Source organism: Rhopalosiphum padi, chromosome 1 (genome assembly GCF_020882245.1).
Source record: "Rhopalosiphum padi isolate XX-2018 chromosome 1, ASM2088224v1, whole genome shotgun sequence".
Lineage (NCBI taxonomy): Eukaryota > Metazoa > Arthropoda > Insecta > Hemiptera > Aphididae > Rhopalosiphum > Rhopalosiphum padi.
Genome location: NC_083597.1, coordinates 48,119,757 through 48,147,745, shown reverse-complemented (window position 1 = coordinate 48,147,745; position 27,989 = coordinate 48,119,757). Strand labels below are relative to the sequence as shown.

General features: G+C 25.6%; 1 protein-coding gene across 2 annotated transcripts; it reads left to right on the top strand.

Moving 5' to 3' along the window:
* Nucleotides 1-26,636, top strand: LOC132932379 (maltase 1-like). 2 transcript variants are annotated; one of them, XM_060998737.1, is made up of 10 exons: nucleotides 1-113; nucleotides 20,417-20,617; nucleotides 20,685-20,864; nucleotides 20,971-21,146; nucleotides 21,868-22,226; nucleotides 22,730-22,910; nucleotides 23,881-24,073; nucleotides 24,996-25,194; nucleotides 26,110-26,256; nucleotides 26,418-26,636. In XM_060998737.1, the coding sequence occupies exons 2-10, from the start codon at nucleotides 20,455-20,457 to the stop codon at nucleotides 26,578-26,580; spliced, it is 1,761 nt and encodes a 586-aa protein (XP_060854720.1). In that variant the 5' UTR covers nucleotides 1-113; nucleotides 20,417-20,454; the 3' UTR covers nucleotides 26,581-26,636. The 2 variants fall into 2 exon arrangements, with proteins under 2 accessions (XP_060854720.1, XP_060854719.1); XM_060998736.1 differs by lacking the exon at nucleotides 1-113 and having other exon boundaries at nucleotides 20,324-20,617.
* Nucleotides 26,637-27,989: the final 1,353 nt, after the last annotated feature.

Here is a 27,989-nt window from a genome sequence, read left to right as displayed (position 1 = left end):
AACCAACATCGTGTCGAAATAATTGTCCTACTATTAGGGCTGGTACTCCTGTAAATTCCCAAGAGGAATAACATCGTTCCTGAAAATACAAGGAGTGCAAAAAAAATTAAAACGTATGTATATATTTTAATACATCCTAACTCAATATTTTGAAGTTAATATTATTATGTTTAAATTATATTTCAAAATGTTATTTATTGCAATATAAAAACGATTTTTTGCTAAAATATGATAAAAATGGGTGTATGCAGGGAAATGTACGTCAATGATTGACTAACCATTTTGCCTACCTAAGTGAGCTAACTGGACAATTTGTAACTTTTTCCAATAAAAATAACGTTTTATCTACCTATTTGGTTAAAACTTTTTCTGATTAAAAATTACTATTTCTGACATACTTAAATGTTTTAATTTAATCTTGAAGTTTTTATAAAAAAAAATCCTAGAGTGTGAAACCCATATTGAACCTTAGGGTGGTTATTTTAAACACCTTTCCTCTACATTTGATTTTTTCAATATTATTTAATTATGTATTATGTATTTCTTACGTATTTGATATTTTGTGATACTCAATTGAAAATTATCGGAATTGCTTTCGATAATTAATGCCAAATTATGTCCCCGAGAATTGCTTAACCCTACTTGTTACACATCTAATGAATAGGACTACTTTCGTATCTATGGTTACGGTTATGATTTCGACACTTCAAGTTGTATTGTAATCTGATTAACTATCAAACCGGTAATTACAATAGTCAGTAATATCGTTTTGCTAATTGTGTGTTTTTGATTCGATTGGTGAAGCATAATTGTATATTTGTGAAATATAATTTTTTTTTCCATTCGATTTAATTGGTAAACAATTTGTTGTTTTTATTCTTTGTAAAATTTGTGCCAAAAAAAAATAAATACCCTCTAAATTATATAGAATAAACGAATTATTCAATTATTTAATGGTATAATCTATTGATACATTTATTATTATTTAGTTCATTATTGAGAAGTTAACTGTACGGTATTTCATGACGTTTAACATTAAAAACATATCATTATTAATTATCGTTACTACAAGAAAAGGTTAGAAAAACAATTTGATATAATTAGACAATGGTAATAATTAAAGAAAATGTTCACAATTTTCTAATAAAAAAATAGCTGTGAGATTGAATAGAATTAAAACTTTTCATGATATTATGACAGTACTCTTATTCTAAAGCAATAAATAAACTATATGATAGCTTATTAACTACGTAGCATATGGGTTAATGGTTAGGTATTTACATAAAATAATCGATGGTTATATTTGTAATTGATCTTCTCAAACATCGTTATGAACTGATAAGAAAATCAAATATGTATTTCGAAATATATTATGCACAATTATTTGACAATATACATAAAGTTATAGAGTAAATTAAGGATATTAGGTGAATGGTGTTTTGTTTGCCATAAAATTCATTGTTGTTTTTATAATATTGTGTCCAATAAATGAAAAAAAAAAATAATGTATATATTCATTATTAGGTATACATAGTATAGTTATGCATTTTAATTTGTAAAATAAATAAAAAAATATATTTAAAATAATTATTAAAAATATGTTGTCAATATTAAAATTAATGCTTTTATCCATTAGTATTTTGTGATAACGATCATAGTGTTATTATTTATTGATATTGAAATGTGACTGCAAACAAATTACACTTCCATAGGTCATTAAAGCGAGAGTATAATAGGGTTCGCAGATGTCAGTTTTCGTTGAGCACAATAATGGCGATGCTATTATGTGTATTGATTATTTTTATTTTTAAACAATTTTACGTTGATGACGATTTTTTAGCGATTCATTATACATTCATACAAAACGAGATACTGAGGTCGATGTATGTAAATATTTAGCTGAATATGCATTGAATGTACAGTGCTGTATTATGTTATACATAAATGTGCATGGACTGAGGAGAAACATACTCAGCAACGTTGGATTTTATGGCATAGTATGTCAAAATATTATTTTGCATCATATAGATTTGTTTTAAATGTAATCTGCTTGACATAGTATTTTGATCCTTTTATCATAATATTAAAATAAAAATAAAACCTAATTGAATTCAAATTTGGCACATCTGTTATAGTGGCCTATATTTGACATCGAATGACACTCGAAACATACTAAGTAGCAGATCAATTTATCTAACTCGGAGGAATGTACACAAACTATATCATAATAAGATAGTTATACGTATATATGTAAGCTAAAGAGTGTGCGTGTAGTAAGTATGAAGCTGATGAAGTGAAACTATTTTAGGAGAAATCATATCGACAGTAAAATTAATCTCCGCGCTGTCTGAAATGACCATACTGATAAACTACAGATAAACGCAAATTATAAAAGTGTTGAATATGTTAAATGTATCGACTGTGTCAATATCCGCAGGCAGGTTTGAGTGCCACTAGAACGGCAGTGTCGCCAGTGTCAACCCCGTCGCGTCTGTGTCCGAGAAGACAGTTGTGCCCTCCACAGACAGCGGCGTATCCGAGGACTTGTAAATAGTTCTTAGATAAAGGTCGTGAAAATTTTAAAATAAAGTCGTGCAAATGATTAATAACGGCATGTTAATTAATGTATAGTATTTTTTTTAAAAAAGTCTGACGGGAAGGAGTGGATGTATGTACTATGATTGACCGATGTCGAATAATTGAGGCCATTGTAATGGGTTGTAATGAATGTGTTAAAATTTAGGTAATTACATTTTTTTTTCATATACTATGATAAAAATATAGAAACACTATGTAAATATAGATTACATTTAAGAACATATCTAAATGTTGTGAAACAATATTCTTTAGGTAAGTTTCCGAGTATGTTTTCTCTAATCTATTAAAACAAATATTAGATAAATTATAATAACAGCGTTTTAATTAAATATTATAAAATGTATACAATAATATTATGTATGACATATAAATTATTATCAAAATGCTTATAAATTATAATTTAAATTTATATATTAGTTGTATTAATATGTTTAAAAATAAAAGTAAAGTGTAAGCTTATAAATTATTAGCTATTATTTCAAATTTAAATATGAACGAGTAAATTTAATTATTAATATTTTTATTTTCATTTAAAACTAACATACCTTATACTTAAGAAAAAGTTCAATTAATTCAAGTGCAAATGAATTTATTTTAAAATCGGTGATTAATGTTATTTATTGTAAAATTGAATTTTTAGGTAAATAAACACTTAAGTAGCCTCGGTACTCTTCATTTAAACATCATCTAAGCCCTAAGGTACCTAAATGAAAGCGCAAAACGAGTCAGAGTTTTTAATAAAATATTACAAATAAATTGGACACTCGATGAGAAATAAAATTCTACTCGCGAGACCAACCAATGGCAAACATATAAAAGTAGGCATCTTCGAGTTACGACCGACGATTTTGAGCTTTTAGGCCTTTCATTACATTGCTACATAGATATATAGATATATAATATGATGCACCTATATAATTTTCAACCCAATGTAAAAGCTCATTTCATCGTATTGAGTTAAGAAAGAACGAGAGCGGCCCCGATCACGTTTTTCTTTATGAAACTATAAGATAGATCATACCTATCTTGTATTGTTTATTTATATGAAATGAATAAAATTGATTAATAAGTAATAACCATTATTTATACAAGTTTTAGTTTTTCACAAAACCTTTAAGCAATTATAGCCAGTAGGTGCAGTGGTACGTACAACTAATACGAAATTATACGATAAATACGTTAGGGCTGTAAGTATTTAATACACCTTTAATAGGTAAAACCATAATACTTGTAGACAAATAATTATATCATTAATTATTTAGGAAAATATTTATTTTTACTCCGATATTGTATGTGAAACAGCACATAATGTTATTATCACATAATTTAAAAACTATATTCCCTCTTTACTTTGCCACCTGGTACAGAAATATTTCTCCAACCATCTCACCGCTACCTTGGTTTCACAACCTCAATCTCTCCAGGAAAAGTATAGTATCATTCTCGCGTCTACGCTTTGGCCACACCCTACTTCTTTCTCATGCCTTCAAACTTTCATTAAATGATTTTCCTCTCTGCACACTCCACTATGACCCAATGGTTTGTGACATAACCCACCTCATCTTCAACTGCCCCAGCCTTTAATTCCAACGTAACCACCTATTATCCCTTTTCAACACCTCCAATATCCCTTTCAACACCAATTTTTTGCCAACAAAAAAACATCATTGATAACATATTATCATTTTTTAACCATACAGGCTTTTTAATCTAAGTTTTTCTTGTTCTTTTTTTTTTTTATACTTTATGTAAATAATTCTTATATTATTACTCATGTCTTAATCTTGTTTGTTATTATTTAACTGTTGAAACTAATTGTAAATAACAAAGTTTAAATAAATAAATAAAAAAAAACTATATTAATATCTCCGTACAAGTAAATTGTTATTTAAATTAATTAAAATTTATTTTAATCTTTCAAATAATCATTTTAAAAAAAATAACCTTTTCTGAAAATAACACATCATATTATAATGAATGTATACGGAAAACGTCATATTGACGTTGGCATTTTTATTATTTATGTATTTGACAGTCCATAGTCAACTGTAGGGTAAAAGATTTTCATCATTATTGAGTGTGCATAACTCTAGTGTGTTTTTTTAAAAATATTATGACAAACATAAATACATAAGGTTAGGTGCTGTAGTTGAGAAAAGCATGATGCATTAATATTAAGTATATACGAAGAAATATGAGATGTACGCATATACACACGTGTTATACAAGATGGCTCAGCGTGAATTGAATATTATTATTAAAAAAAAAAAGTTGTTTTCACACATTTTTTATCGTGATAATATCGTCTCGTGTATAAACTGCCACCTGGAAAAGTGATCGTGTTTTCTCATTGTATCACAAGTCTGTGACATTAAAACCATCTGTATCATAAAATAATATATGGTGTTGAGCCAGGATAACAAAAAAATTATCTAAATTAGTTGAAAATAGTTTAATCAATATAATAAAATATTCAAAATTTTAATTTTATCTTGATAATACCACTGTAGTACCATACGGTTCGTATTTTAGTTATTTATTTTTTATATCAACAATACAAAAACTAATAACATTCTTAGATCTAAGTGCACATAACAGTAGGCATAAGTATCTATTATTTTCATATTTATATTTAAATATAACACTTCAGTGAGCCATATCTCTTAACACCACAAAGTCAAATTATTATTAAACGTTCAAGTTTTCAATACATAATACATTACAAATTTTATTGTAATCATATATTTACTCGTGTAAAGTCAAACTTACGTAATTTTATTAATAGCCGTAAATTTTACAAAAATTGGTATTCACCATTATACCAATATAAACCAATATTCGATTATTTTGTAATCGAAAATATGTATACTTTTTGGGATAATCAGATATCGGATCTTGGAATAGTGCAGGCGAGCTACATTACGCGGAGCCGACTCTAGAATCAATCTTGCTAATTGATAAACGTGACGTTTGGGATGACGACGGTGACTGAGACTTGAAGTAAATTATTGACATACGATTTTTGAAGTGAACTGTTTGTACAATCCGCTAGCCCACACGTTCCGTTTCCTTTGCTGTCGTAAATTTAAATGTATACGAAAAATAAGATTTATTGTAATTCTTGAGTTGTTAACGCAGTGCACACAAACTCGCTCGCGTTTTTGATTACACTTAAATTTGTCAAACATGGTCGTTTCATGTAGGTACATCAGTACATTTTTACTTTACATGTGCGTACAAGAGCTGCACATACACATGCACACATACGGGCGCGAACAAATACACGTCGATGATTTTGTGTACAATCGGCGAGTTGTTTAGCAACCTTTATTTTTCTGATCTTTACTCTTTAAACCTACGGCGATTAATGTTTTCAATACCTTTTCGTTTACATTATTTTAATATTTATATAAAACGCAGTTACACGGAATAAGATTTTAGAAAAAAATGTATGTTTTTTGGATTCTGTTGGGTTGTTTCCAAGGGAAAATGTGTGGAATCGAAACACCCCGCGTTAACGGTGCAATACGATTGCGCACGAAAAATGCATATTGTAGGCTTAAATTATTATTATTTAATAAATTCGTCTATAGAATTTGACCATGTATATCATATTATAAAATATTCCTACTTCGTCGACATTTATTATGTGTAATACAAAAATTAATTACTTTATAGTTTAATAAACACGGTATTATAAATGGTTTAATATTTCAATGAATATATAAGGTATGTAATATATTATATTATTCGAAATATTAGTAGTGTAAGTAAATTATTATAGAACAATAATTGTGAATTAATCTAGTTATTCTAAACGAATAATATAGTTGTAGTCAATGGTGTTGCTATTTTTTAAATGTACGTACAAAGGTAAAAAAATTTACAACCGTGTTGTGCTTTTCCAAGTAAAAAACGTAAAACGTGGACAATCGTGACATGCGTTCCACATTCTATGTTATTTCGAGTATAATATTATATTCTCATCGTGTAATACTATCTAGTTTATAAAAATATGCTTAGCTTATATTAACAGCGTCCATAGCATTTTATATGTTTATCACTTTCTAAAGCCATTAGGATTTCAGTTGTAGACTCAAATGCGCATATTTTGTGTCTAACTTCTATTTTCATCAATGTGTCCCTTCTCTCTCTCTCTTACACGCACACAGTAAAGTTATTATGTAATATGAATTATATTGTTTGTACATTATGATATATCGTACCTATCATATTGTTATATATCGCTATTGCGCGCAAATTTCACCGTACAGAAAACGATAATATTCTAGACGGGCGCAGTGTCGTCATTTTCGGTTGCGAGTGTTTTAATTAATTTCACTATGAGCATTAATTGAATTGCCGTGTAAACACGCGACCCACCCCGCCGCATTTCCGATTCCCGTGGCCCTGCCGAACGGTCATCGCGCCACACATTTCCTCTGTAGCTCTTCCTGCTTCTCGTCCGTTTTCGCGAGGCTACTTCTAGTCTGCCGACCGTTTAGGGTCAAACCGTAGTAGGCTAAATGACGAGTGGTGAATACTGGGCGGAATCGACTAATGGAATATCATCGTCGTCTATAATATATATATATATATGTCATCGTTCACTGCATAATATAATAGATACGAATTCCAATGCTATACACGGTTAGCTGTCTGCAGGATACTCGTCATTCATATAATATGTAAAATATTTATAGACATACAGAATAGAAGGATGGGACATAAATAATATTATTTTTTAAAGTTAAAAAATAAATACTGAAAACAAAATATTAACAATTAAAACATTACATTATTAATCTTTATTCATAATTCATCAATTTTATATAACTTTATACGATTTTATTTTTATATGATAATGAAAAATATTTTCTTAGTCGAATCAAAAATCGTATTTCATTACGTTTTGGTCAATATTATATTTTTTGGCAGAATTATTGAGCAGCACAATGTGAAACATTCTAAAGTCGATAAACAACAACGTTATCGTTGATTGACATTCTGTAGCAATTGTTGTATATTTAAACAATAAAGAACGAATGAACAGTATCTTTGGTAATTTCTATATCAAATTGAATGTACGTTATATAATAAATCATCAAAATAAAAATTTAGTTATATAGATTGATGTTTGATGAAGTCAATAAAAAGAGAAAAGCATAAAATATATATTTTTTAAATTAATATAACTTTTTTGTAACCACACGTTTAGGCAAAATTGATACATGATTTTTTTTTTTATATATTTATGCATCAATATGGAATATCTATCCATAAATATAATTTATAATACAAATTTGATTACAGCCGTTTTTGGTACGCAACTATAGACAGTATTTTTAGAGATGATTATTCGTCATTAGATTGTTTTTAAAATCTTATGGTATATCGTTGAAACATAATAATTTTGAAATGCTATCTGAAATATAACTTAATAATGCTAACAATATTACAATATTGAAAACTAACTGGTATATAATATAATAATATCATAAAAATTTGGTTTTATCTGACCTATTCTTTCATATTATTAATATAATAACCCAATGAAGATTCAACACCCCATTTTTATGATTAAATTATTCATATATTCAAATCCTGATTTTTTTGAATTTTTAAGTAACTTAATAAGTCTAAATGTTCAATTACTTTTTTTTTTATTTCATAATTTAAGGACTGTTCTGAAACCAAATTAATTGAAAAAAGATTTAAATTCGTGATTTTTTGCACGAGAATCGATCAATTGAAGGCAAAATTAATTATTTGAAAATGTTGATGTATTATTACTATTATTATAATTTTTTAAAGAATGATTTTAAAATATTCTATTTCACATCTAATTTGTACTTGGATAATTACATAGCTTATAAGTATTATTATATACAAAATACACTAAATTATTTAAAATAATTATTTGCTTGACAGTTCATTGAAAAAGGAATTATATACCTTGGAAAAAAACCAATTAGATGATCGTATCAGTACAGTTTTTACAAGTGGTAAAAAAATCTAAATATTTGAATAGAAGCATATTAGTAATTGGGTATTATAAATAAAAGCTACATACAAAATAACTAAAAAATAAAAATACCTCAATGTGTAATGCTATAGTATTATATTTTAAATCTTTAAAGTGCGTGCTTCTGTAATTTTATAGTCGTTGTAAAAAATAAAAAAAAACACCTGCGAGGAAGTATTGTTTTTTCAATTCTATTTATTACTGTAGTATCCAAAAAAAAAAGTTTCAAAAGTCCCTTATCTAAATAGTTTTCTTTAGATTATTCTGCGGAGAGACCAATTTGTTAGATTTTTCATCACCATCACTGGCATTAATAGAATCTGATACCCCAAACTCCAACATTTGGTAACTGCGACCCCATAGAATTATGAAGAGGTGTTTTGAAATTAATGAACATGGTGTCAGTTGTTACGTATTTAGTAACTTTACTAAGAACAAGACGCAAGAGTGTATCTGTCAGTAGCTTTGTTTTGGATTCGGCTGTCAACTCGTGGAATATATACATTTTATATTTTAATAACAATAGAAAACTATAAGGATTATTTAGGATAAAATTTTAATGTATAAATAACGAACAGGAAAATAAGTATCAGATATTAAAATATCAGTTATTGATTTTTATACTCGTATTAAATAATGACTATGATAATTAAAATAACTAAAATACTACATAATAATATTATTTTAAATTGTAAATAATTTTTTGGAATGGAAATGGAAGGGGAATCAGTTTAGTTGACGGATGAATGAGCAAATGAAAGTCGATGAGACATGGGAACAGATATAATAAATAGTAAACTAGGTTATACACGATAATAATTACCTATTATTTTGTGGGAATTGTGGATTTATATCACATACAATTTTAGTGATTCACTATTCTTGTCTGTTATCAATAAATCCTAAAATGTGATTTAATTTATATATATATATAGGTAAGTATATTATATTTATAATTTATTTAAATATACTTTTGTAATAATAGTAAATATTCCAAACACAGGAATTCGAATAAACAGACAATTCTTTCTTGTAAATAGTGTAACTTAAAAAATAAATATAATGTAATATTGCAATGTTATATTGTTATCTTATGGGTGGTATCCATTGTAATCAAGCTTACAATATCTGTTGGTCCATATGATTATTACGACACGCATTCGACGGATGAACAAATTATTACAGTTTAACCAACTCCATTAACTTGATGTTACGCCACATCACGTCGTATTATTTACATAATATTTCGTTTCCATCCACACGTGTATTAGTAACCAAAGTCAAGAGACCTACGAGAGCACGTGATCAGTAAGTGAATAGCAGCCGCTGATAAACTTGTAATTGTCTTACAGTGCTTATGGTAAAGTTTTCACAAAATTATCAAATAATAATAATAATAATTTAAAAAAAAAATTATAATTTCACTGTCCACAATGATACATTAAATTAAATTCGGGTAGTTATGAGCATACAATATTATGTTTTATCGTTGACGGACAAAAATAATGTTAAATATTATAACATTACACTATACTATGTACGTTATACATTTTGTAACAATACAGAAAGTGAATTAATTGTAAATGCTGTTGAAAAATAAAGTGTTAACTGTAAACATTTTTCATAACTATTCATTTTGCATGTACTTAACTATTAAGTACTGAAGATTATATTTTTCTCGAATTCATTAATCTAAAAAAAAAAAAAAAATTAAATTAAAAATACCACCCTGACTTTGATGAATTAATACTAATTATTAAATCGATTCCACATAAAAATATTAAAATCTAATTATGTATAAGAAACGTCGAGTTAAAAAAAAGTCTTCTTGTCATTATAGTGAAAATAAATAATAAAAATCTTACATTATATCTTTACTGATAAAGTGATAAATATTGGTTTCAGTCATTTATTTTTAGTAAGCTTTTAGTTGGACTATAATATAATGTACTGTAATACAAATATTTAATTATTTTGAAATCTATTAGTTTAGAACACTATATTTATTTAATGAAAATCCAACATTGTTTATTTAATTTTTCGATAAAAATTGTTTACATATTTTCAAATTATCACAGCATAGGTATTCTTTTTAATTAAAAAAAAATATTAGCTTAAATGCTCTAAGCCATTTATATAGATCAAATCGTTGGTTTTGAACTATCTTCCCCACAGATGTTTCAACAAAAACGTTTTTTATGTTTTTTTATCAAACGGAATAAAAAAATATTGAGATTTATAAAAAAACAATAATTTTAATGTTATGTATTATATACTTATATGACTAGCATTTTTTTTTTAAGTAACCACTTTATACAGGTAAAAATGATACTGAAATTTATTTTTGAGGATTTAATATCGATTGTATTTATAAAATATTTTTATTACAATAATAACATGGCTACAATATTATTATATAATTTTAATTGTTAAAATATTATTACTATTTCAACAGCTAATGACTATATTAAATTCCACAATTTGTCAAACGAATAGCTATATTACATCTAAATCGTATCGATATTTGAACACACGGTTTTTTATTCTCGTCATGAGTTTATTTGTTATTTTATCTCTGACGTAACTAACTATAGTTCAAATGGTGATCCATTAATATGATTAGAATCAAGTTGCATAGTATTCCAGGATACCTAATGATAATTTAGTTATATTTTTCAAATAGACATTTAAATAATACTATTCCACCGTGCGCCACGTATAATTTATTTCTTTAAAAATAGCGAGAATGCAGATAAATTAAATAATAAATCGTAAAGAAATTCCAATCCAATACAACTTATAATAATATAATTTATTCGACGAGTATTCTTTATTTTTTTAACACATTTGAATTTTAAACTGTACGAGATAATATAATATAGATCTTTGTTATTTATAGTGAATAATTTTTAAAACGCAATAAGTATTTTTAATGGTGCCTTCTTACTTTAAGAATATCGACTTATCAAAAACAACTATTGACGCGTGAGAAGTTACACACGAATGTATTTTAAATAATGTGTCAACTCGAAATGTCAATTATAACTATAGTATATATCAATATGGCCGTACTCAAAACCCCACGTTCAAGTGTTATTCGCCTTCGATTTTTCGTTTTATATTCTGTTTAAATTACCTCAATACTTATAGGGTACGATTCAGCTATATCCAGACATTATTTTGTTTTTAGCTATTGGCCTAATCGAAAGCCCATGATTTATCTTCCACAGTCATAAACTTGCGCTTAACGATCGCGGAGGTAGTGAATATAGCGAGGGAGACACAAACGAGTTTGGAGTGCGATGTAATTTTTAGGTTTACCTGCTCGCTCACCCCCACTCGACAGATCGACACCGATCCGTTCATCTGTAATCATTTTTTCGTCGTTTTTGCCTTTGGCTTGCAATAGCTGTTAATCGAATCTGTGAATAATTGCCAGCGACGAGTGGTATTGTACCCGTCACGGAGAAGGCGCACGTGCGATTGCCTCGTCCGGAAATGCCCGTCGGAAGCGGAAGTAGAGCGGTGTGACGCGCGTACGAAAGTAAAAATACGAATCGACGTCGTCGCGTGGGCACGGTTTTAAGGGCAAAATCATAACCGTGAACACGCAAATATTCCAAATTATTGTTATGGGTTATAAACAATATCAGCGACATAGAAGTCGAGATAAACGGTAATAATTTTTGGTATTCGATATGCGGTTTTGGGGAGGACAATGATATATTTAGAATTAGTTCTGTTATAGTAGTCCCACTCACCTAAGTGTCCCCTCCGTATTTTCGACAGCGATTATAACACATGTGATCATAATATATAATTTAACGCGTTATTGCAGAACATGTAATAGTGCACGACTCGCAATTATTATGACGGGTAATAAATAAATACCGTGCCCGGGTGGAGCGAGCGTTCGTGATAAATCCTGAGCGCGCGCGATGCTGCTGATATTCCGTATATAATATTATAATAACATAACGTTACAAGCGTAGGATACGATTTGACAAAAAAAAAAACAACAAACAAACAAACGCCACAAACATAAATCTATGCTTTTCTGCCCACCCGGTGCGGCCAGCAGTGAACCGGATAAGGATTTCCCCTAAGCTTGAGCTATGAATAATAATTGCTCATTTGTTTTTATTTTACGTTTCCACGCACCCTCTCCGCACCGAATTCCGCCACCAACGCGTGTACAGGATTTGAATGCGTACGATTTGCCCGGGACGAATTCACTTCCGGATAAAATGGGCGGTTCCTTCGAAAACCAGCCGAAAAAAAGAAAATTAAAAAACTGTTACAATATTATAAGGAAACACATTTCAAAGTAATTGGACGAGATGGAGAATTTTAAATAATATTATTTTTTTCAGTACCTACGTTTATGTCGGTAACGCCTTTTTTCGATGTAAGTATTATGTTAATTATTGGCTAGCTGATTAATATTTTATATTAAGATAACTATTGATAAGCGCGATTTATATACCAACACAAAGTATACTTTACTGTGTAGTCTGCGGGAGTTAAATTAAATAAAATAATATTAATAGCCGATTAGACTAAATTATAATTAATATGACTTTTTATTATTTTTATTAATTATAAAAATATTACTTTTTAAATATAAAATATAATTCAACGCAATACAAAAGTTAAAAATAATGAACAAAATTTAACCTTTAAAAAAACAAAATTAATATTTAATTTAAATTATTTTCGAATTTTATGATAAAAACTCTTTTGAAATGAGTAGTTTTTTTTTAATTTTAGTATCACAAACTCGATATTATTAATCAATTATTTAACATTAGAACATAAATGAACAAAAAAAATCGTTCATTTATGCATTAATGCGTTAGATATTGATTCACAAGCATTCATTTTTAATTGTGGTGTCTTAATTTTATACCTTTAGAGGTTTTTGGTATTTGTTGTTTATCTAGTTATACTATTAAAAACAAAAAGTTTTAAAAGTCTTAAGTAAACCTTTTACATAGATCAAAATCTGGATTATCTGGAAATTTTATAAAATATTAAAAACTTACTATTTTATCTTGGTTCAGAATATTCTTCTTGATTTAAGAATATCACTTGTTTTAATAGTGATTAAAAAAATTGAATCATACAATCCATTTTCTAAGTGTTTATTAATAGCAAACATTTTAATTTTACTAAAATATTATTTATTAACACAATTTGTAATAAATATTTAAAATTGTAATTTAATAGATGACAAGCACAACTCATATACGTCATAATTGTTTGTTATAGGCATTTAAATTTGAATAATGTAACTTGAAATCAGTATTACGAACATTTTTAAGTTCACAGTGAATATAATCTTTTAACTTGGATGGCTTCACCAGTTTTCAAATAGAAAATAATAATAAAATATGGACAGGCCTGATCGAGACAAACAACACACTTATATAACCAAATACTGAATTTCTGTATCCTGTCAGTATAATAATAATTTTTTTTTTTTTTTTTTTTTAAGAAGTTGTTTGGGTTAGTTGTAAAAATATTCAATACAAATGAAATATTATATAGATTTTCTGAGTATTTTATCTGAGTTTAATTTTAGTTACAATATAATAATTTTAATATAATTTCATACAATTCCTTTATTCCTTTATAATTGGATTTTATCCTTTTGTGCAATATTTTCTATACTTCCACATAATACTTTATGGTATCTTCATTATGATGTCTTAAATATTATTTTTCTCGTGGATCTATACAATAGCGGCAGTTTCGAACATAAAAATCGATATACCTTGTATTATATGTATTTTGCAATGTATTTTTTTTTACGGAAGATTATGGATTCTATTGTTTCCGGGTTAATTGTAAACACTTTATCTGTTTCTCTACCTCTTCTTCTTATTCAAAAAAAGTTTTTAAAACAAAAAAGATATGAAAATATAGACATTTTGTTATGCTAATTATACTTTATTTCAAAGTAAATGGAAATAAATAAAAAAAAAAGAATGGAAAGAAATCGATTTTGTATCTTATATTTTTATTAAAGTTTAATTCATTTAATTCGAGAATATTTTTAATAATATTATCTTGTTTAAATGTACTAATAATGATTATAATATAATTATATACATCAATTTGCTCTACCTGTGTCATGAAATATAACTAATAAATAATAAATTCGATTTTAATATGATTAGGTATGTTTTTAAAACTAAAATTTGACGGAAAGTAATGGTTCTAAATATATAAATTATGAACAGTATTAAGTAATATAGTAATTAAAGTAATAACAGTATTATTGTAGTTTTATTTTGATATAAATTTATATCTCTATATTTAAATTTTAAAATTACTATGTGCTAAAAGTCGATAAGTTATTTTATTTACATAAGTTAACTATAAAATATAGGATTTAATAAAATTAGTAGGAATGTATACTAATTAATTAATGTTCTATAGTCAAAGATTTAAATTTAAATTCAGATTATTTTATTCGGTTACGTCAAACGTACTGTAGAAATGCAACGTGTTCTTTCAAACTGGTCTATCTATAGTTTGTTTGTTTTTTACACGTGGTTTGGTTATTGGCTATTATCGAATGCACAAAGCTGATAGAAATAACAGTTATAAGTATTTTTAATTTTGAACATAAACAACAACAATTATTTCTGAATGACTATTTCTTCATGTTATCCGCTTCTAAATGTATATGATAATAACTTTGTACCTATCGATAATGTTTTCTAACTGTTAGATTATACATACTAATTGTAGGTTTATTCAATTTTAAGTATACAATTAAAACAATCAAAGTAAAATCAAACAAACAGTTTGATAAAAAATACAATTCAATCTCTGACAATTGTTCACTCGTTTGACTATATAATCCATTTATGATGTCAAGTTTTCAATTATTAGGTGTATGTTTGTTTTAAACTGTATGTATTAAGTATCTATAATAACAATAAGTAATTCTATATTGAATTTCATGAGAACTTAATGTTTCGTCAGTGTGAACAATCTCTCGTATAATTGTATAATATATAGTAATTGTATATTGGTGGTTATAGTATATTTATTATGGAAACCAACAATTTACTAAATAAATTTTATTATCATTCAAAAAATGGCATTTAACTTTTTAATGATTCCCAATTTATCTTTATTTAAATTAATATTTTAGATTCTAAGGAGTGCGATTATTGTTTTAACTTAACAATGGCGTGTGTCTTTTATGCATAGGTAACACAATAAGTAATTAAAAAATTGCTTCAATCTTAAACTTTTATGTGGGTTTTTGATAGAAAATTTGATCTTGTTTGTATTTTTAAGAAGTAAAAGTTCGTAGTATTTAATAAAAATAATCAGGAAATATCGTTAGAATCAAAAAAAAAAAAAAAATTATGGAAAAATGTGAATATTTAAGCAAAATCAGTTTTTAATTATTTGAAAAAAAATATAAAAATGTGTTTTTTGTGTGCAGATTATTCTAGATTTAAATTACTTAGCACGATTCTATGACGATTCAGTAGACGATTCAACAAACTTATGATTTGAGAGTTATTTGTATTTCTAGCGATAGAAGAGTATGAATTTGATTTTTCTGTAGACCAATCACTGTGTAATAAATCTCCTATTTAATTTATTTATTTGAACATTTCTTTAAATTAAAAACACATTTGAAAGTTTCTATGAAGATATTATATAAGATTGTGATTAAATTATAACATTAAAAAAAAAAAATTTAAATTATAAAAATATCGAATTGATCAAAAGATTCTCTATCAGTGATCTCTAGTAAGGTCACACAAATTTTAGATGACAATATTTTTTAATATAATATTAATTATTAATTATATTAAATATTAATGTATTAGATTCTATTTCACGGTTAAAAATCAAAATCATGAAATCTGTACCTTAGCATAAAATATAGATTTTAAAAAGTATGGCTGAATGCGAGATTCTTTGATTATTAGTGACCGGGTTGGTCTAAAACTCGTTGAAGAAAAAATTGTGTTAATTTTAGAATGATTGAACATACATATTAAACATCAAATAGATAAACTTCAATAAGTATTGAATGCACATTTATACAGAAATAGACATATAAGAGAATATATAACAGATATAACAGAATATTTAATAGTATTAAAACAAATGTACGTAGACAAGTGGGTACTGTTCTACTGTACATAAGGTGTCGAGTGAGTTACTGTAATGCGTGTGTTAAATATGAATTCAGTGATAGGTATATCATTGTAAATGTAAAACGATTCTTTGCGGAGACCTTCTGTTAGCCTATATCACTAACTATATTTCATGATACGATTTTTGATATAATAACTATTAAAGTAATTAATTTTAATATTATTATTACGGTAGGTTAATATATATTTTTCCGAAAACATTTTATTTATTAGTATTTAACTGTTATAATAATATATATTTATACCTACAATATTATATTACTGTAAATACTATAAAATAGTGTTAATAGGTTCATATTAAAATTAGATAATATCTTAAATTAACTAACATATTTTACTGCGTGAAGTAAAATTTATAAATATGTTAAAGTCTTAAGTACCTGCGAATAAGGTTTTAGGATTATAACAATAAAGAATTATAGTATAGTAATTAAAATTATGAACATTATATATATTTATTGTTAATATGCGTAATTTCTTATCAACATAACTACAAATTAATTTGTAAATTTCGAGATTTTGATAAACTTAATCAAAATCCAACTTTAAATGCTTATGAAAAAATATTAAAATCAAAAATTGTCGTTACTTTTATTTGTAAAAGAACAATTTATTAAGAAACTCATATTACATTTTATACACTCATACAAGCATTTTTACTCGTTTATAATTCTTTTACAGTAATTTTGAGTCAAAATGCTTTTAAAATAAATTATATTATGTACAAAAAATATTTGATGGCAGTTTATAGTATTTATATAGTTAATGATTATTCGTTACTATAATTACACTAATTAAATAAAATCAATTTTGTTAAAAAGTAGATTTTCGTAAAAATGTCGGTTTTCTTTAATTTTTTGTTTGTTTTTTCTGATTATTTTGAAGAACTGATATTTATAATTTTAGCTTCTCTTAAGTACAATTTAGATACAATTTTCTATCCAAAATCTTCTTTAAAGTTAAAAACAGAACGGTTTTTAAATTATTTATCGTGTATACAGTCATACACACAATAACATACATTTTTATAAAATTAATACATTCATTACTCCTCTTAGAAATTTAAAACGATACCTCAAATTTCAATATTTAATATAATTATGAACTAAAGGTTAAATTATCAAAGAATCTATTAATTAATTTATTTTATTTACATAGAGTAAGTATTATAATTAATAAAACAAAAAGGATTTTTAATAAAATAAAAGAAGTTTGTAATTCCAGTTGAACTATGTTCGTCACATAGTATATTTCTTTTAGATTAGGTACCTTTTAATAATCGCATATTCATTGTAGAAGAAACAATATTGACAATAAACAATGTTTAGTAAAATAACTTTATAATTTAACTACAATATTATTATTTTTAATTTTATAACTGAACTGTCTGAACTGAATTATAAAGCAAACATAAATGAGAGACTATTGAGTTATTTTTTAATGCTTTATGATGGGATATAAACAGAGATTTTTGATGTATGTAAAGATATTCTATCACTTATCGTCATATTGTGTAAGTAGTCTTTGACTTAATCCAGTTGTATGTCATATTTATATTATTATGTATATATTATACTACAGACTACAGTATTAACTTAATCATACATTTGTATTATTTGTCTATATTAAATACCTAAATCCTAAAATGCATTAAGCTTTAATGCCAATAGTTTTAGATAAACATTTTATAATGAAGTGTTTAATTTTTCAATTATCAACTTATTTTATATAAACGTCATAATACGGGGATCTGTTGTTAGAATAGATCTTTTATATAATTTATATAAGTTCTAATAAATTTGTACATATTTTGTATTTCAAAATAATAAATTGATTATTGGTACCTACTAAAGATCTTTAAGCGGTGCGAGTGGCACATGTTCGAGGGAGATTTATAGTAGCAAGGTATATCTAGTTTAAACTTTGAGAGGGGGCAGAGGATCCCTTCTGTCAGTATTACAGAAGAAACTTTTTAGTACTTATAAAAATAATCGGCATTTTCATATTCTCATTGTCCATCGTATGAATGATTAATCATGATTATAATTGTGTATCTAAAAACGTTTGCCAAATCAGAGATCGGCATGTAACCTTTCTTGATTTTCAATTTTTAGAAATTTATTAATTTTATGCAATATGTATCTATGTATAATGTATTTTATATTCATTTTCATTTAGTGAGATAGATCTCCAAAACCAGAGAGCAGATTTTGTTGTTTGGGGTCTTGTTGGATTCACATTGCCTAGGAGAAGTGCAGTGAAGATTTTCAGAACTTTATTTATAGTTAATTCATTGCAGAGCTTCAAAAAAAATTAAAACACATTTTATTAGGCGTTTTTTATTATGTTTTTCAGCTTTATAGCTTTATAACGAGTTAACGATTAAGTTCTGAAAATCTTCACAGCACTTCTCCTAGTCAATGTGAATCTATCAAGACCCCAAATAACAAAATCCGTTTTCCAGTTTCGTAATATACCACGCTAAATAAAAATCTTGCAAAAAATAACTATTTTTTTAACTGTGAAAAATTAAATAATATTTTTTGAAAACTTTTAATCTCACATTTTGTATCTACTTTTTAATCTATTTTTAATGAGTTATTACCAACTTTTTAGCTATGATATTTTTGGAGAAAAGTTAAAAAATAAAAATTTTGGATTGTTTACGCCGACGTTTTTGTGGATTCAAATCGTTATACCGCTTGGGTGTGATATCGGATCACTCTCATTAATATTTTATGTTAAAGCTAGCCTAATAATTATCCACCTACTCATTACAACTGAGTTACATTGTTTTCATTTTCCTATTAAACGACTACTATTGTTTATGTTAAATGTTTGGTATTACGCTTTAAAATTCTCATACATTTTTAAAACCTTTACGAATGTTAATATTTATATATTGTTATAAGTTCAATAATTGGATGGAATTAATTTCTAGGTCATCATAAAAAAAATAAGTCCAATGCTTACGAAATAGTGACCGTATTAGTAAAAATTAATAAGCCCATCAGATTGATTTGTGATTTATTTTATGGCTGGTTGACACGCTTTCCAATTGAATCAAATCATATATATTTAAATCTTTAATGACTCCTGAAGCTATTAATAATATAATGCATATAATACTTTTGTATATATGATCGTACTTCACATCGTTCGAATTTAGATACGTTGTTAATAATCGTCCACGAGGATACAAAAAGTATGATTAGTTATATTAACAGAGAGGATAATTTATAGTATTAAATATTTTGTGTTAATGTACTTTAACTGTAGGTCTATAACAGTGTTTCTTTAATCGAGAATCGTGATGGTTCATGTGGTTCATGATATAAAATAATCGCCCTGTATATATTAAGCATACTATATACTAGGCATATCTATCTATATTTTTGTTTTTGTGATAAATTTTAAACTAATTCTATAAATTTAAATTATTATGATTTATAACTTTGATAATTTTAAGTGTATAGCATATAAATATTTTGTATCTTGAATACTGTCTTCATAAATACGAGTAGTTGTAGTTATGAAATTACTATAAAACAGCATTTTATACGATATATTTAAATTTTATTATACCTATTGTTTTTAGTTAGTCATAGTCGATAATATTATAACAAATTAACAACAATGCATTGGACTTGTTTGTTAATTACTTGCATACAGTTAACATGTAGTAAAGTAATGGTATCACCAATTGGAGAATTATATTGGTGGCAAAATTCTATAATTTACGAAATATTCCCGTTGTCCTTCAAAGATTCAGACGGCGATGGATCAGGAGATTTTAATGGTATAAATTTTATTATTTTTAATTGTTATTTATTTTAATTTTGTTAAAAACCGTTTTCATCTATCAGGTATAACTCAAAAATTGGATTACCTCGTAGATTTAGGAGTGACTGCAATTTGGCTAACGCCATTTTTTGAATCACCTTTAGAATCTGGTGGCTACGACATAACCAATTATCTAGAGGTACAAAATGTTTTTGGTACAATAGATGATTTCAAAAATCTTTTAAACGCAGCACATGCAAAAAGTATGTCAATAATATATTTTAATATATTAACAATTTGTATTGACTATTAAAGTTAAATCTAACCAATATAAGAATTGAAAAATAATACAAAATATCAATATTATAGATTTAAAAGTTATCATGGATTTTGTTCCTAATCACACTAGCGATAAACACATTTGGTTTGAAAAGTCTGTCAATAAGGAAACTAATTACTGTGACTATTATATTTGGAAAGATGCAAAAAATCAAGAGGACGTATTAAAAGATAACAATACAATTCCCATTCCGCCAAACAACTGGGTAATGTTTAAAGTATAATTCATACAGAATATTTGAGTGTTTCATAAAATTATATATTATTTTATGTAAGAGTCATATTCAAAATATTTGCTTCTGGAGTAATTTTTTTTTTCTACTCACCCATTTCCTCAAAAATATCAAAATATGTTGATAGAAAAAAATTAATTTTAACGTATTGCCTAATTAAATAATAAATCAATTAATGAATTTTAAAAGTCACTATATTTTTTGTAGCATGACAAAATAATAGATTCGTTAAGCAGGTACTCCAAATTGAAAACTAAATTATTAACTGTATGTAAACATACATTTGGAATTCGTAACTTAATTTTAAGTCTGGAAAATTAATTTTTTAAGTAGAACACTATAGTAAAAATTCTTTAGCACTCCAAAAATTGATATAAACGCAGTAGTTAAAAAATTATATCAATGGTACCTTTTTTTAGTAATTGGCTTATAATTGATAATAAATGAATATTTGAGTTTCATATTATAAATCTCAGTAATTTCACCCGGTGATATTTAACCTATCGAGGGTATTTTTTTTCAAAATAACTATAATCGCAATTTGTTTTTAATATTTAATGTTGTTAAAATGTGTAAATAACAATTCAATAAAAAAGGTACAAGTCACTAGGCTTGAAATAAAGCTTATTATATAAATAAATAGTCTAATATGTGTACGTGTATGTTGTATTAATTAATTTTAAATTAATTTTAGAAAATGATTTTTGGAGATAGTGCTTGGGTATGGCATAACACTCGCAAACAGTTTTATTTTGCTCAGTTCGTTAACAATTTACCAGATTTAAACTTTCGTAATGAAAAAATTCATGAAGAAATGAAAAATATTTTGAATTATTGGATAGAATTAGGAATTGATGGTATTCGAATAGACGCTTTAAAACATGTATACGAAAGTGAAAACATGGACGACGAACCAATAGTAGATAAGAACAAACCAGCTAATTATTTTAATTTAGATCATATTTTTACAATTGACCAAAACGAAGTATATGATTTGATTAAAAAATGGCGACTATTACTTGACGAATTTAAACTAAAAGATCATCAAACAAGGTTTGAGAAATTACTTAGTCTATTATAGTTTTAATTTTAGAGAAGAGTTATAAGTAGAGTTATTTCTAGTTTGATATTTATTTATTTTTTTAAGTAATAAATACTGAATGAAATTATATATTATTTAAATCAAATAATAGAGGCTAACATAAAATACAATTAAATAGTATATAATGATATAGTATAAATTTATGTCATTTGTTTTCATATATATTTATGGGCTATAGCATTTGGAAAAGTACATATCACTGTGTAAACCTTAAGTTATATAATATGCATGATGCCCACGTAGATAAATATTAAGTCTGAAGATAACCTCTAGCTTAATTTAAAAAAAAAATAAAAATAAATAGTATAAGCTAACTTAATAGTCATTATTATTAACTTTTTTTAAAGTTCGCAAACTACTTATAAAAAATTAATTTTAGTTACAAATTACGTAATTTATATTTAAGGACCAAGTTAATTATGTAATTATTTTTTTAATTAAAGTCTTCTTTCAGGATAATAATGACAGAATCATATAGTAATACGAGTGTTTTATTTAAGTATTACACTAGTGGAGCTGAAATACCAACAAATTTCAATTTATTGGAAGAGTATTATCATACTCCGAGTGACTATGAGAGAGAAATAGAAAATTGGATAACTAAAATGCCAGCTGGAGCAACATTTAATTCAGTGGTATTTTATATAATATTTATACTATTTTTATTAACTAAAATAATTGCATATGAAATGTAATATAACATTTTTATTTTTAAATATTTGATATGATTTAAAATTATAATTTTAGGCTAGGTTAATATTTAATATTAGTAATAGTGACAATACATTTTTCATCATTAGTTAGCAATAAGTAAATGATAAATTTTAATTTCCGAAAAGAATATAATTTATTGATAAAAGTTTTAATAATCAGCATTAGTGTTTTACTGAATATGTAGAATAATATGTATAAACATATTTAAGTGGTCATAGTCGTCATTATAGTTTGTAGTCTGTAACAGATTTTTAAAAAATATATTGTAATATAAAGTAGTTTTAAGTTAAATATTAATTTTTTCCAAAGATACCGATTTTTTTCATATAATTTGGATTAATTACAAAATAACATTTTTTAAATCAATTATATTTATTTTATACTATTTTTAAAATTTTTTTTTTTAATAACACCATACATTTTGATTTTAATATTACAAAATAGAATATTTTTCTGAAATCTCAATTTATAAAAACCGAATTTGAAACGAGTCTACGTATTTAATTTAAAATGATCAAAGTAGTAGGTATACATAATATATGGAGATTGATTATTATTCATAGTAAAATATTGATTTATTTTATACTTTAAACATGTTTGTTATTTTTTACGGTTTAACAAATATGAATCGTAAATATTAAAATATTCCACTATTATTTCAATTACAATTGTGTATAAAGTACATACACACATACGTTTTCAAAATAGTAAATGATATGTAATTTTTTAAAATTTTATGACTGAATTATGTAAAAACATAACTCTAAAACCTTTAAATTATACAAAAAATATCTTTCTGAAAAAAAAAAATGGTGTCTTTAAAAACTCACTTTTTATAAATTATATTTTATATAGTTCTCAATAATTTAATCATAAACCATTATAATTTAGCTCCAAAACCACGATCATACAAGATTTCCAACTTTTTACGGTACAGAATTGATTGATGGCCTAAACGCGTTATCCTTATTTCTACCGGGTGTATCCATAGTTTTATATGGAGGAGAAATTGGAATGGAAAGCTTACCAGATAAAACTAATTTTGCAAGAGGACCTATGCAGTGGGATGATACGAAATACGCCGGTAGGTACCTATAATAGTGGAAAGCCACAGCCTATACTATTGTGTTGTCAGCAGAATTTTAGCTTTAACCTTAGGGCGAATATTTTAATGTTGATATAGTTGTAAGATAAAAAAAAAATTATTATAAGTTGATTTTAACGATACTTTGTTATCTAAGATAGTTAAAAGTCACAAAGTAATTAGAATAATATGAATTTTTGAAATGTAATATTTTTTATATTTTAGAGTTCATAGTTATTAAATTTAAATTCAATACAATTTATTCAATTAGTTAGCTTTTTTTATTTCTTTGATACATAAAAAAAAATAAATACTCAAAATCTTGTAAAATAAATATTTCTGAAGCAATGGATCAATTTTTTAAAGAACAGGAACACCGGGACACATTTTAGTCCATATTATAGATTTACCGTGGTAACTAGCGAATAAATAAAATCAATGGGTAGCTATTAAATTCAATATTAGTTAAACCTATATCATACGCATATTTTTTTCACTTGCTATTGCTTATCTTAGTATTAAAATGATAATAATCAACAAAACATATTTTGCGTGGCTTATTTTTTTTAGAGTTTTTTCATTTTTCTTTGTATCTAAAAACTACATAAAAAGCCTACAGCATTAGTCAATTAGTATATAATATAGCCACTTATTACCCTTATAGGTACTTATTTTGAAAAAGATAAATTTATCTTTTTTTCTGTTAAAAACATTAAGCGCACCTCTAATGATGGTATACTATACATGTTATAGATTATACATAATTTTGAAATTATCATAATAGTACAGTTTATTATACTTAATATATTACAACAAATACATAAATATATTAATAAAACATAATAACTGGACAAATTTGATATTTTGGATACCATGTCACTTTGCATGCATTAATGATTAAATAATGCGTTATATTATGTAGGGTTCACTAATAACACGAACGGGCCATGGATCGAGGTACATTCAGATTATGTCACTAGAAATGTGCAGACTGAAAGCAAAGATCCTAAAAGTTATTTAAACTTTTTCAAATCGATATCAAAAATACGGCAGACAGAAACGTTTAAAAGAGGAGGGATGGCAATTGACATTTTTTACGATAAAGTGTTTGTTTTGAATAGGTAAATAAATAATGAAATATATATAATTTAGATCCTGACTAATTTTTTTGTTAATTATTTGTGTTATTCTACAAATTAAATTTAAATATAATATAAAAAGTGATCTTTAGTAAACTATTATTATTTCGACAATGATTTAAATAATTGATTTTTTTTTGTTAAATAATTTTAAGTCATTATAAAACAACTTTATTAAAAAACAATTTTTATTGTTAACATTTTTTTTCAAATTTTTACTTACTTTGTAACAAGAGTTACAATAGCTTTTAAGAGATACTGTAATCACTAAGACTGTTAATTTATAATAACCTCTGTGAGTCAACACCACTCTCATAATATCTCCTACTATCATACATTTTGGATTCCGAGCTAAGTGAAAAATAAATTGGTTTTATAACGATATATTTATTTTTGTTAGTGACATTATCGTAAGCCATGTAAATCAATCTACGAGCAAAATATATTTATACATGTAACATCAGAATAACAAAAAATAAAATCCTTCAGCCGAGAGGGTAATTTGGAGAGTTAGAGGAGTCCTCTAGGTGTATTACTGGCTGTGCCGCATACAATATTCGAAGAAACTATTTTAGTTTTAAAGCAGGACTGCAATATTCTCAGGAGCACCAAACTTTCCACCACCGTTCATATAATAGTGTCAGTAAAATGCAGGAGTGTCATTTAATTTTTTATACGGGATACAAAATATAAATTTATTAAAAACCTAACGTAATACTAGACACTAGGGTAGTAGTTTTGGCCGTTTTGCTCATTAACTTTTTCCTCTTTTCAATTGTGATATTATAGTTATCGGGGTGCTAGATTTTTATATTTGTTATACGTTTATCATGTATAAATGTGTTCATGCTCAAAATACATAAATAATTAAGATGTTTATAATATACAATTTTACAGATTTTTACCGGGGTATGAGAACTACACGTTAATTATCAACATGGACAAGAATTATACACAGCATGTACGTTTATCAGACAAAATATCAAACTTGAGTAATTCTTTAACTATTGTGATTGGATCAGAAAATTCAAAATTTAACACTGGGTTAGTACCTTATAATGTTGTAAAAAAATAGCATGAGATATTATATTTTGGAATGTTGTTGCATTAAAAAAATAATAAACAATTTAATATATAATATATAATATACAATGAAATACTCGTATATTCATATAATTACATGGTTTTTTAAAAACTTTTTTTAGGAACTCAATATTAACTGGAGAATGGTTTGCTTTAAGCCCCGGTGCCACAGTTATACTAACTGATGCAACTGCTACAGAATCGATAAATTCATCAAGTACTCAGTTGAACATAACATTTCAAGTTCTATTATCTTGCTTATTTTTTATTAAAGTGTATTCCTAATTTGTATAGTTCTCAGATTTTTAATAAAATAAAATAAGCACCTAAGTAAAAAATCATTTACTTATTTCAATTTTTATTTATAGACAAATTATAATAATGCACACATTATACTAGTTTTATGAGTGAAAAATATAAAATAAGAATTTAATGATTTGAAATATAATTATGCACGTGTGATACTAAATTAATATTAAATTAACGAATTGATTATGTATATGCTATTTTTGAATATTACTATGTTAATTTGTTATTTTTATTTCATAATTTTTATCATTTAATAATATGTTATATTTTATTGAGGAGTGAGAATGAAAGTTTCTTTGGAACATGACTTTAATTTATGAAAATAGAAAAATATATGTTAGCTAAATTAATGTTTCTTATCTTTATAAGTGTGTTTATGAAAACAAGTTGAAAAGTTTTCATTTATAGATAAACAAAATATTTACCAGGAGTGCTCATAACTGAAATGGAACCTTAAATTATAAAAAGACCAATAAGCTGTGTATTTGAAGCCTTGATAAATAAATATATAAAAATACTATATAAGAGCAGTAGGCAGTAGGAATAAAACTAAGTAATAACAAATAATATAATATACTTTTATTTAATTTTTTTAAATATAAAGAATACGATTTTTAATATTTTATAAAGTTTATTAATTATTAAACCAAAAAAGTTAAGTATTTCATTATTTTATACTACAATAGAAATGTGATAGAACCATGGTTTATGGTTAAGCCTTGGTAAATCTATAACTGTGCATTTTTCGCTAAATATAAATAATAGACTTGTATTGTCCAAGTATAATTAGTACTGGAATAAAATCTAAATTATATTTTATATTTTATACAAAACCATTATTATTAGCTACTATTATACATTTATATTCAGTAGATAAACTCTTAACTGTCCGAGTTTCAATAAAGCCGTAACAGTATTTTCAAAAAAGTTATATTAAAAATATTAATAAAATATTATATCAAAAAATTGATTAAATCTTTAATAATTATGGGTGATTTTGGAAAAATAGTTTATCCCAACAAAAAAACACTACATAAATTATAAGCAAACCCAATCATTTTAAAATATGAACTTTTAGTATACATATTATTTAAAAATTCAAAGCTCAGAATTTCGATAAATACATTATTCAAGGATAATGAATATATAGACATGATTGATGAATTAGTCTATAATGTTCGCGATATTAAAAAGACTATGATACTTCCATTCAACGAAAAAATAAATAATTGTATATCCATTTTGGCAAAATATATTCCATGAGATAAAAATAAAACTGTGTAGTTAAAATATAATTGAATTTTTAATGAGTTCAAGAAGAAGTGGAGAAAACATTTGATGCTATTAAACTACATAATATTATATACCATGAAACATATAACTTA